The following is a 13301-nucleotide window of genomic DNA, read 5'->3' on the forward strand; positions in this document are numbered from 1 at the left end:
TCTTCATTCAGTCTGCGTGTGTTTGTCCTCAGGGGTACCTTCCTCCTACCAAAAATGGAGTTGAACCAAAGCGTCCCAGCAGACCCATCAACATTACCTCACTGGTCAGACTGTCCACCACTGTCCCCAACACCATTGTGGTGTCCTGGACATCGGAGATTGGGAGGGTGAGGCTTAAAGTAAATTTGATTAGAGACTGTGTACTGTTCTGAGACACCGATAGTGTTTGTGAGTGAGTCTGGGTCATATGCAGGACAGATGTCTCGCAGCCGTTTATCTTGCAGCTGCCACCATGTTCCTTGAATCTTTGCTAAGTGGAGTGAATTTCCCTTTAGTTTTGTTGCATTCTTTAAATCCCTAATGCACATTTCAGCATGGTGCACGTATTTCAAGGACCAGAAGGTACTGGACTAACAGCAATGACTTTTGTACACAAAAAAAAATCTGTTAGTTGATTTGTGATGTATAATTGGCGTCAAGATTGGGGTGCTGTTTCTTAAAATGAAGAGTTATTTAGCCCCTTTTTTAGTGTTGGCCTTTCTCTGTTCTTCTCCAGAGAAATCAGTTAGTTTCAGCACCAAATTACTGCAGAGTGAAACCAAGAATCAGTGGCTTTAGAAACTGGGGTGGTGTCACTTTGTTAAAAAAAGACAACATTTACAAGACCACTATGTAAAAAATGCATTTCATTATAGCCCCCAAAACAAAAGAGAACTAAAATAGTGCCATTACAGTTCTGGATGATGTCTGTGGCTTAAAGACTTCAGGAAGGAAGTTGTCTAATACAAAGAATGTGCAGTTACTAAACATAATGTGTGTATTTAGGATTGGAATGTGTCCCCACAATGGATAAAAAAAAAAAAAAAGAAAAAATCCCCACTGTGATTCCTATATTGTTCAACAAATGTTGATTTGAATTTTGCGCTCTGTCTTGTCATTGTTCATTTCAAATACAATGTGCCGGTGAGTAGCTTACAGGCTGCATTACAGATAAATTTGTTACCCATGTGATTAATAGTTTTGTTATATATTACCTTATCCCAGCTCGCCAAGTCATAACACGAAAACCAATTTCATCTGTAATGAATTCATTATTTGGCCCAGTATCAATAAGCGCAAATGAAATTGAGAGGGTCCTCTCGATTAATATTACTCCTTAATTTTCAGATTAGATATCTGCATTTCACACAGCTTCTCATCTGCTCCCTCATCAACCTGCTCGGGCTCAAAGCATGACCGTGTTTTTATAGAGAAGATACCCTTATCTGTGATGTTTATCACAGCATGTGTCTGAACATGCATTTGACATTCCTTCAGTGTGAAATAATGCCTCTTTAGCGTGAAGAGAGTGAGAGACGAGCTGTGTCTAAAATAACCCACTTTGACCTGTAGTGCTCTGTATATGGTGTTAAAGCAATTAGCTCACGCCATAATGTGCTGTAAATCAGAAACGCAGGCGTTTTGCATTTTTGAGTCAGTGTCTTGTGAATTCTGACTGTTGTGGTCGTGGCCACATCTTAGAAAGATGTGAAATCTTCACTTTTATAGATATTAGAAAAGAGAAATCTTCTCGTTAGTAACAACTTTAAAGGTAAAGGATGCACACAGAGTTTTATTGTTTCGCTCCAGCACAGATCCCACTGAGCGGCTTCTTTATTCTGGATGTTTAAGATTATGGACTGCTTTAACCAGCATAATTAACACTGTGAGGACTCGGTCATACATTTATAGTGCTGTGTGTGTTTCACAGAGTTACTCCATGGCCGTGTATCTGGTGAAGCAGCAGTCATCTACAGCGCTGTTACAGAGACTCCGTGCGAAGGGCATCAGAAACCCAGACCACTCCAGAGCACTCAGTAAGAAAACTCAGCCTTTATTCAGCATGAATCCACATGCAGCAATGCTCAAATTCAACCCTAGGGCATCTCGCATAGTTTGATGATTTTCCTGCTTTAATCCGGGTAATTAACTGGAAGGTGTAATACATCTGATACATTTTGGCTTCGTTTTTTGTGGTGCGTCCGTCGTACAAGTTCCTGTGAGTTAGCTGTTACCGTAGAAACAATAACACATGACAGAACAAGCACATTAATATAAACCTGTGATTTGCCACTGCACTACCATCAGAGCCATGATGCTAGAGACAATTATTCAACACCTTCTGACCAATCATATTCAGGAATTCAGTGGCACTGTGTTCGAATTCTTATTTTTTTTTAATATTTAAAAATTTCATAATCGTGTTATGGTCCGCGTAAACAATTTGAGATTTTATTCAGTCTTTGAAACGCTCACATCGCCACATATTGAATGCAGCAGCCTATAAACCGTCTGAGCCGCCTTATTAGTGCTAAAAGAATGCTTCTGTAATTGCTGCAGCAGGTTGTAAATCCTAGACTAATAGCACCTGGGCTCTGGGTAATTGTACAAAATAGCATGCTCTCCGAATTTATCATCCCGCTGCTATGAGACTCGGATACATGATGAGTTAGCACGATTCTGCTGTTGTGGCTGAGGATAGAAGTGCACGCTCAAGTACGATCTGCCCTATCTAGCTCGAACTCTTTTCGTTTATGCGCCTTTAGGATCTTGACACGTCGTTGGCTCAACGCAGACTGCTGACATTCAACCTTCATCATCCTTTTTTTCTGAATCTGTACTTACAGTCCTAAGTAGAATTATATACATGTACATTATACCCATTGTAGTGATAAGCACAAATACTACTTTTGAAACATTTGCCTTCATTGAGAAACAAACAAACAGTTTTCTGTTAACTTACAGAATGTTTAACGAGCTGCACAGTTACTTGGTTGCATACAGATGATGAACAACAAAATCATTTCACACTGGTTAGAGAGAGGGAGAGAGAGAAGGGCGGTGTGGGGGGGTTTAATGCCTTGCAGCTGTAATTAAAGCGTAATCAAACCCAAATTTGACCTCATTTGCCCCTTACCGTACAAAGCTTAAACTCGTACTGACCACTGTATGAAATGGGACAAGAAGTATCTTTGGAAAACATTTTTTGCAGCACTGAAACATGTATACGTTTAGTGTGGGTTAAAAATACTGCACAGTAATTTGTTAGCAGTGAGACACATTATGTTGATACGCTGATGAGGGTTGGCCTACACGTTTTGGTCTTAATTTCAGTTTTCATTCAAATGAATCTGGAAAAAGAAACTTTCAGCTTTGTAGTGACCATGAAAATGGAAAAACACTCTTAACTTGCAGGCACACACCTCATTACAGTCACACTTTTCCATAACTGCACTAGTCAAGCAACTTTTTTGATTACTAAGTAGTAATACTCAAAAGCACCTAATTTGCTATTATAATTGTTTAAGTATTGTTTAAATATTCAAAAACATGGCCTCATCCCCATCCACTGGGCAATCTTTTGAGTCTGGCTCCTCTCAAAGGTTTTTCTTTTTCCATTTTCACCTCCGGACATTTTTCTCTTGCCACGTCGTCTTTGGCTTCTCTTTAGGAATCGTCAGGGTGTCCCAAAATGTCTCCATACATAGGGGGGCTATGTTTGCCAGCACCACGTCGGTCGTGCTTTCGTCAGTGGATGTTCGTGGATGTCCACTTCTCGGGTGGTCCACGACCCTGCCTGTCTTTTTGAACTTGTTAAAGCGATAATTCACCCCAAAATGAAAATTCTATCATAATTTTGAGAGAATCCAGCGTCGTCGCGATACAGCCGGACCAGGACGCTCTGCACTGTGTACAGCAGAGGAAGAGGGACGCTGTACACAAACCGAGTCACGTTTTTGTAACGAAGACATCTGCGGATTTCGACATGCATTTTTAGTCCACCCTCGACACACACACACAAAAAAAAAGAGTTCGTTCTCGCGTCAATACAACACTCGTGTCGTGGTTCTCTCGTGAAAGTGCGTCGGAGATCTATGCAGAGGTGAAGACCTTTTGTGAAAAAACGCGTAAGTTTTGGTTACATAGACTGTAAATATAGGCACAGAAATCTCCCAGGTTTCATTAAAAATGTCTATATTTGTGTTTCGAAGATGAACAAAATTCTTATGGGTTTGAGACGACATGAGGGGGAGTAATTGATGACAGAATTTTTCATTTTTGGGTGAACGATCCCTTTAATAAGTTTGGCAACAGTGTCACGTGTGATGTACTTGCCATGTTTCCTGTTAAAGTCCTTTGCATCCTTGCGACAGCTTCCTGATCCAGCCTTGAGAATGATCCTCTTTTGTCAAGGGAAATCTTAAAGGCTATCTGAAAAGAATAATAATTTAAACTAAGTATGAATCATTTTAGAAGACATTTTGATAAAAACATCGTTAATATCCCTTACGTATGGAGACTTTTGGGACGACCTGTAAATGTCCATGTGTATTTCTGTAAAACTGCTTAGTGACAATGTTTACTGGTAGAAACAGCATACAAATAAAATTGAATTGAACTTTATCCCTGTTAACTACTTAGGTTTTTTTTTTTTTGCCCCCGTTACATATACATGTTATTCTGATTCTTTTTCTTATTCTTGCCTATATTCTGCAGTCAAAGAAAAGCTAACAGCAGATCCTGACAGTGAAATTGCCACCACCAGTTTGCGTGTGTCATTACTCTGCCCGGTAAGCACATACGCACTCGTAAAGATTGTGGTTCACACCCTTCTAATAAGTACTTTACAAGTCCAGGCTTGCAGCATTATAGCCCAGATTTTGGTCGAGCCTGTGGGTTTAAATTTCACACCGCTGTTTTGAAAAGCCTGGTTTGCGTTCAGTTCAAAATATCACGCTGTTTGAAAATGTGTGTAACTGTGATCCATAAATGATGTGTATTCAGGCGTAACGTCTCGCATTAATCTCCATCTTGTCAGAAATACTTTCCGATAGGTGTGTGTGTTTTTGTATGGAGTTGATGTTTTCCTTGTTTGATTTGTCTGCAAACGTGTGCGTATGTGTACGCATGCACATGTTTATTTTTTTTTTCCATGCGGGTTGTGTGTTTTGCCTGTATGTCTGTGTAGCTGGGGAAGATGCGGCTAATGATCCCGTGCAGATCGTTGACGTGTACCCACCTGCAGTGCTTTGATGCCACACTCTACATCCAAATGAACGAGAAGAAGCCCACCTGGGTGTGTCCCGTCTGTGACAAGAAAGCACCATACGAACACCTTATCATCGACGGGTACGTCTACTCGCAACACCTGCACGTCCAAACATTAATTATCAAGAATACACAAGACGAGACCAGCGTACTTCCAAAACCATACATGATCAAAATTATTCAAAACCCCCCCCCCCCCCCCCCCCCATTGCAAATCAGGTTTATTGTCAAAATGTACAGACTTTCAGCTGTTTACAATGAACAAATCAAACAAAAGCAATTGAAATAGTTCAGCACAACGAATGCTTCAAGTGGTTTCCACAAATTCAACTGAAAATGCAAATTATAATGACTTTTGCAAGTCCAGTTTGCAAAACAGGAGTTGCCTCAAGCACACCTGATGTGACTAATCAAGCGCTTCATTAGTTGCAGCAGGTGTGCTTTAGCAGGAATACATGAAATACCTGAACTGGCTAGGGTTAGAAAACATATAAAATACCTGGATAGGGCAGAAAAGGAAGCTATTAACAGCTGTAACCAGATTTCTGGGAAGGCAGGTTGTGAAAAACCCTCGAGTGACTGCAGAAGACCTGCAGCAAGACTTGGTGGCACTGAGGTTTCAGTGAGCACAGTAAGGCGTGTACTAAATGCAGAAGGTTTCCATGCCCGAACTCCAAGGTGTACACCACTACTGACCCAAAAGCACAAGAAATGTCGCTCAAAATCATATAAATAAGCCACAGAAGTTTTGGGATGCTGTTCTGTGGAGGATGAAACAAAACTGGAACTTTTCCGCACGATGGATCAGCGGTATGTCTGGAGGAAGAAGAATGAAGAAAGAACACTCTGTCCACAGTCAAGCACGGTGGTGGCTCGGTGATGCTCTGGGGCTGCTTTGCATCCTCTGACACTGGAAACCTGCAGCGTGTGGAAGGCGAGATGGGTTCATTGAAGTATCAGGAAATCCTAGGAGAAAACGTCATGCCGTCTGTGAGGAAGCTGAAGCTTGGGCGTCATTGAACCTTCCAACAGGACAATGATCCCAAGCATACCTCAAATTCCTCCAAGGCTTTGTTGCAGAAGAAATCCTGGAAGATTCTACAGGGCCATCACAGTCACCTGACTTGAACCCCATCGAAAATCTCTGGTGGGATTTGAAGAAGGCGTTGCAGCACGCAAACCCAAGAATATTACTGAACTGGAGGCCATTGCTCATGAGGAATGGGATAAGATTCCTCAGGAACGCTGCCAGAAGCTATGCATCTCGTTTGCAGCAGGTCATAACAGTAAAAGTGTGCACTTCTAAGTGTTAAAGATGCTTGCCATGAAGGGGTTGAATCATTTTGAAACTGGAGAAGTCATTATAAGTTGCATTTTCAGTTGAATTTGAGGAAACCACTTGAAGCATTCGCTGTGTTGAACTATTTCAATTACTTTTGTTTGATTTGTCTGTAAATTTTGACACTAAACCTGATTTGCAATGGGGGTCGAATAATTTTGATTGCAACTGTATTTATTTTATATATATATATATATATATATATATATATATATATATATATATATATATATATATATATATATATATGTGTGTGTGTGTGTGTGTGTGTGTGTGTGTGTGTGTGTGTGTGTGTATGGAAATCTGTCTCAATTCATCAGTGATTTAGTGGCATGGCGGTTATTTATTTCATCATTTCCAAGCAATGACATGAATATAAATGATGGAATACAATTATCAGTCATAACAGAGAGGCAAAAACAAGCTGCTTTTTTAAACTTTTTTTATTATTTGTTTTTCTCTTTGTAGAATATTTGTCACATTTTATCAGTCGTAATCCAGCAGTATGTTATTGACACCAACAGAAACAAAGTATATTAGAGTCATAAAGCAAGACTGGAAGAAATAGCAGCTCTTTATAACCTCTCTTAAATCTGTGTGTGTGTGTGTGTGTGTAGGTTGTTTATGGAGATCTTGAACAGCTGTGTAGACTGTGATGAGATTCAGTTTAAGGAAGATGGCAGTTGGGCCCCCATGCGGTCGAAAAAGGACGTGCAGGAGGTGTCTGCTTCATACAACGGCGTAGACGGTAACTTTGTCTTCTATTTCTGACACATTTATTGTAGAATAATTGTGTGCCAACAAATAAGACACAATAGAAACAATAAGTAGAGTTAGTTTCAGAGAGAAAAGAGAAAGGAGTTTGGTAATAGAAGGTTATAATAAATGAATGAATTGATTGTAAATAAAAATTCTGATTCAGTTTTGATTGCCCCTACATCATTTGATATTACTCTTGGTAGTGGAAGTTTAGTGGTTAGGGTTCTCTGTTATTGACTGGATGGTTCAGTTGTAATCCCAGGACTTGAACTGATCAGCTTAGTACTCAGATTGTGTTCAGCCTCACATCATCTATTTCATGGTCTCCATTATCTAAGAAGACACTAGTGAAAGCAGTGTCATTTGCAGCGTACGGGTCAGTTTGGAAGTGAACTTTGTGTGATTTTATTCACTATTATTTGAAGTTATCTACGTGAGGAATGTTAAGTTGCCTTTCAGAGATCCTCCAGTTGGAAAAAGGCTAAGAAACAAGTAAAAATACTGTATTTGCTTAATTTATTTCAACATTAATATTTCACTACAAATAAATGACTCTTATCTGACCTTTTCTTGGAAATACACTAAGCTGCCAATTCTGTACATATGTCTAATAGCTCAGTGTATATGGGGAAAAAATTAAGTCCAGTTAAGTTAGATACGTATCCTACCAGACAAATATTCACATAGTGTATAGAAAACAAAGTGTTTTCTTTATTTTCACTATTTCCTGCTATTTGAGAATGACAATAAGACATTAACGCTACTGAAAAACAGATGAAATTATTCACTGACCAAGAAATGCATTCAAGACATCAGAATTATTTTAATTTTTAAAGCTATTTAACAGTATTCCAGGTGAAGTTTCTGATCATCTCTGCGTATTCTTCACCCACTTCACCCAGAAGTTCCCAAGTAGGCCGAGCTCCTCGCTGCTTTTCGTAATGTTCTTAATGTTCGTAATGTTCTTAATGAAAACTACTTTATGTTAAGTAAAAACTTTGTTTTATGTTAAGTAAAAACTACTTTTATTATTATTATTATTATTATTATTATTATTATTATTATTATTATTATTATTTCTTTATTATCCGCCACCTTTCTGTAATTCGCCATGGTTCGGAATGTTAAAAGTAAATGAGCTTCAGGAATATGAGAATGTCAGCAATGCTGAAATTAATTTCAGACTTTTTAATAATTACAGTTAAGGCTGTCTAACATTATAAATTGCCTGTCGGGGAACACGAAATAAGTTAGTCATCCATTGAGCGCAGAAACATTTTCATTAAATATCACTTTCATTAAAGACCAATATTGGCTCAAACGTCTAAGAGAGCCCCTGAAATGACTCTGAATAACAGAAATGAGAGAAAGAGAGAGAAGTTTATAATCACAAGTTAACTAGGCTACTGATGGATCTCAGCTCTTGATTAATTGGGATGTTTCAGTAGAATTATTTATATGTATTTGCATTTACGACTGGAAAAGAAATCCTTTTTTCTTTATTTTCTTTGCTTGTTACTGTGTTGAAATTGTCGTTTATGTTGTTTGACCTCTTGCTCATCCTTTATTTTGTGGGTCCCCTTTTTCAGACGGGTGTCATCCGTCAGCACCCGAGCAGAAATCCAGCTCCCACACGAACGGCAGCAGCAGTAAGAAGGTGGAGGTGATCGATCTGACTCTGGACAGCTCGTCTGAGGATGAAGAGGAGGAAGAGCCACCTGTAAAGAGAAACTGCCCCTCCCTCTCACCGGTATCACCGCAGATGAACAAGGGGTGAGTTACATTAGATTTAAGTTGTGTGTGTTCGTGAATAGTCAGGCGGTCAGCCATTGTATTTTCTAATTATGTAATAACAGTGGAGATCATTATCTTATTATCAACTACTGTCAAAGTCATTATAGTTATTATTTAGATATAATAACTGTAATCCTGATAACTGGTTATTTTGATTGGTTATACAAAAGAATGGGTTTTATGCAAGTTATGCTCTTGTGCATCCTATAGTGATTTATTTTTTAATTTAAAGTTTAGTAGTTTGAAGCCTACTACATTTTAATAAAACTAGGAAAAGTGCTGTTAATATGATATTTCAGCAGTGTGTAACTAGTTTGGGGTTTCTAGTTTCCATTCATATTCGGCTGGCTCGTTTTAATTTGTTTGCGATTAACTGCGTGTGTGTGTTTGTGTGCGTAGAGTGTTGAATTTGTGTACTCAGGCATCTCCTGCAAGTCGAACTCCCAGCATGCCACAAGTGGAGACCAACTACATCCCCCCTCCTCCACCACTCATACAGGACTACCGCCACTACTATCCTACACCCAACGATCTGTCAGGTACACACACACACACACACACACGTATGGAATTATAAGAATATATGGTATGGATTATTGTAAAGAATATACCAGGCCTCTCAGAACAGTATATTATATGTTTGTAATAATTACTCATTTAAAGATGCAAAAACATAATTAGTCACATAGCGTATGTTTATTAAAAACACTTTTTTGACAAAGCAAACCTTTTGTAGCTTGATTCAAGAATCGAAACAAATAGATGCCATTCATGGCACTTTTTTATTCTTCCATATCTTCTCTATTGGCATTTTCTCATTAAATATACAGAAAAACGTAATGGCGTATGAATGGGATGTAGCATGTACGTACTGTAGTTTAAAGGCACTTTAGAAACCCTTATTGCTGAAATTTCGCTTCCTGGCTGAATGTCAAAATCTGTTCAATTGAGCATGTAGCACATCACATGGGTTCTACAACACTGTTAGTCTTTCCCCTTTAGGTAATGAGTGTATATAGTGAATAGGAAACCACCTGAGAGTCGGTCAAATTGTGATCGTGTCCTTAGGAAAGCAACACAGTTTTCCCCTTTCATGCTTTATACAGTAAGCACACAGTGTAGCTACTGCTAACGGTCACTATATATATATTTTTTTTAAATCATATTTGAATGCTAAATATGTAACGTAATAGAAATCGATAGCCCTAGAATATATCGCGATGTCCTAGTAATACAGTCAACTGCATACATCACAAATGAGAAGAGTCACGGTTTGATCTTTCTGTTTTGAACAGATTTGAACTTTTTCTCGTTTTTACAAGGAGAGAATCATCAGGTAAGCTCGATCGTTCAAAAGATCGAATTAAAATACGAGTACTGCTGTGGCAGGAAAATAAAAAGTTTGTTTTCTTCCTCTGATCTCTCGGTCTGTCAGCACTATAACATGGTGATGGCGGCGGCGGCAGCCTCGGCGTCTGAGGATCACGACCTCCTGCTGAACCGATTCCTGCCGTACAGCTCCTCTCAGCTCTTCCTGGACGCTCCTGGCACACCGGTGAGTAGCAGTGGCAGTGCAGTTCACGCCGCTCTGAACGTCAACCGCAGCAACAGCAACAGCTCCAGCAGCAGCAGCCTTCCCACAATCCCCCGCTCCAGCTCGGACATCTACGGCTCCATCCCTGATATCATCTCGCTAGACTGATCCCTGCAGGATCCACACCCTCACGCTCCACACAGACTCCATACATTTGGTGTTGGGAGAAAAGAAAAACACGAAAGAAGCCAGAAAAAAAAGAAAGTGAGGTGTTTATTTGTTTTTTTCCTAAACGACAAACATTTGCTATGTACAGAGAACAAATATATTTTCAGTTTTACGTTTTGTATATATAAACTCAAAAGACTTTTTTTCCTATTATGCGAATAACTAAGGTTTGGTTTTCTTCCATGGGAAAAAAAAAAGAGAGACTTTTTTTATTTCATCACAAATTGTTGTGTTGTCGTCCCCTTGATTATACTGTTATAACATTTTATATCTTTATGGTCTTTTGCTACATTATATTTAGTGTCATTTCTGATTCCACGTCGAAGGCGTTACCCTCCCACACAGGGACATCGCAGCGTGTTTGCCCGTCCCTCGTCCACATGGACGTTCCAGATGGACAGAGACATGCTTCTCTAGTGCTGGCAGTGTTTTTCAGCTCGCAGATGGTTTTATAATTATATGAAGTATGTGAACTGTTAAGCATTTCTTTATCTTCAGGAATCTGCTGTCTCCTGCCATTGCTTTTTTCTCTTCTTCTTAATTATATGACACTTATTTATAATTAAGAGCAGACACACTTTGCTCTGATTGTACTGTCATCTTTGTAGAATTTGTGCTAAATCACTTTTTATATTTCAGACCACTTTTTTTGCACAATGCCAAAAGCGATGCCACAGAAATCTTTCTTTCTTTCTTTCTTTTTCTTTCTTTCTTTCTGTGACTGAAATGGTGTTTCATTGTTTCTTTCGTTTGTGTGTTGTGTTTTTTCTTGTTGTTTTTTTTTTGTTTGTTTGTTTGTTTGTTTTTAGGTGATTTAAGGAAGTGTGTGAACCCGAAAGATTTCTAGTGGTTGGAAAATCTGCCACTGATCTGTGTTTTGATCTGATGCAGCATTTATCTATCTTACATACACACATTTTCATTTTATTCTGCTGTTTTGTGAGCAGAAGTGAGAGAGAGAGTGTGTGTGTGTGTGTGTGTGAGAGAGAGAGAGAGTGAGAGTGAGTGAGTGTGAGAGAGTTTGACCTGTTATGACCTAGAATTGCTCCTATCCATGTGAGAAGCTTTATATCCAGCTTTATAATAAACTCTAGTACTTAGAGTTCTTATAATCAATGCCTCTTCACCACTTATCCAAATCCTTCAGCTCCTGACCTAGGAATTGATAAATTTTCGTAGAAATGAAACATATCCGATAGTAGGCGCTCGGATAAATTTCATCTCACAACATAGAAACCTCCTACTCACCAGAGTTAGGCTACAATTGGGAAATAATTTTAACCTTTTGAATATACATTGCTGTGAAATCAGGATTTGTTCTGGTTTTGTGTACATCTCATACTAAATTGATTCAGAAATTAAAACAAAATCTAAAATGAAACAAAGGCAAACTGAGTAAACACACAATACAGTTTTTAAATGATAATGTTATTTATTGAAGCAAAAAAAGTTATCCAATACCGCCTGGGCCTGTGTGAAAATGTATTTGCCCCTGTAGTTACTAATTCCCCAAATCTATGCATTCATAATGGGGTTCAGCTGGACTAGACGCAAGAAGGCCTGATTAATGCAAACCCTGTTCAGTCAAATCAACACTTAAATACAACTTTTTCTACAGCATGAAGTTGTTTAAAAGGTCTTTCCCAGTAACACAGTATGCTAAAGCTGAAAGAAATTCCAGAAACGATGAGGAAGAAGGTGATTGAAATACATCAGTCTGGGAAGGGTTACAAAATTATTTCAAAATCTCTGGAACTCCAAAGAGCCACAGTGAGAGTCATCATCTCTAAATAGAAAAACTCAGCCCAGTAGTGAACCTTCACAGAAGTGTCTGACTTTCCAAAATTCCTCCAAGAGCACAGCAACTACTCATCCAGGAAGTCACAACAGAGCCAAGGACAACATCAAAGGACCTACAGGCCTCCCTTGCATCAATAGTCACTCTTCATGACCCCGCTATCAGAAAGACACTGGACAAAAATGGCATCCATGGAAGAGTGGTGAGGTGAAAACCACTGCTAACCCAGAACAACATTAAGGCTTGTCTGAATTTTGCCAAAACACATCATGATGATCCTCAAACCTTTTGGGAGATGTTCTGTGGACTGATGAGTCAAAAGTGGAACTGTTTGGAAGACAGGGGTCCCGTTATATCTGGCGTAAACCAACACTGAATTGTACAAAAAGAACATCATACCTATGGTCAAGCATGGTGGTGACAGTGTGATGGTGTGGGGATGCTTTGTGCTTCAGGGTCTGGGCAACTTGCAGTAATTGAGGGAAACATGAATTCTGCTCTCTACCAGAAAATCCTAAAGGAGAATGTCTGGTCTTCAGTGCGTAAGTTAAAACTCATTCGCAACTGGATTATGCAGCAAGACTATAATCCAAAGCATAGGAGTAAGTCCAAGTCCTAGAAGTAACTGAAAGACTGATCTCCAGATATTGGAAGCAGCAGTTTTTCACATGAGTAACAGGTGTTGGATAACTTATTTTGCTTCAATAAAAATCTAAATAAATAACTCGTGTTTACTCAGGTTGCCTTTGTTTTATGTTGTA

The 13301-nt window shown here is 39.0% G+C and overlaps 1 protein-coding gene across 2 annotated transcripts in view; it reads left to right on the forward strand.

The window, feature by feature from the left end:
* The window catches only part of pias1a (protein inhibitor of activated STAT, 1a), a 54974-nt gene that overhangs the window by 39418 nt on the left and 2255 nt on the right, over window positions 1-13301 (forward strand). For both annotated transcript variants that reach the window (XM_017459213.3, XM_017459214.3), the window contains exons 6-14: window positions 33-167; window positions 1751-1856; window positions 4537-4610; window positions 5009-5169; window positions 7045-7175; window positions 8776-8959; window positions 9380-9519; window positions 10276-10316; window positions 10416-13301. The exon at window positions 10416-13301 is cut by the window's right edge and continues 2255 nt beyond it. In XM_017459213.3, the coding sequence (XP_017314702.1) occupies window positions 33-167; window positions 1751-1856; window positions 4537-4610; window positions 5009-5169; window positions 7045-7175; window positions 8776-8959; window positions 9380-9519; window positions 10276-10316; window positions 10416-10682 (1239 nt within the window). In that variant the 3' untranslated portion in view covers window positions 10683-13301. The remainder of the gene's footprint in view (window positions 1-32; window positions 168-1750; window positions 1857-4536; window positions 4611-5008; window positions 5170-7044; window positions 7176-8775; window positions 8960-9379; window positions 9520-10275; window positions 10317-10415) is intronic.

This window comes from Ictalurus punctatus, chromosome 27 (assembly GCF_001660625.3).
Source record: "Ictalurus punctatus breed USDA103 chromosome 27, Coco_2.0, whole genome shotgun sequence".
Lineage (NCBI taxonomy): Eukaryota > Metazoa > Chordata > Actinopteri > Siluriformes > Ictaluridae > Ictalurus > Ictalurus punctatus.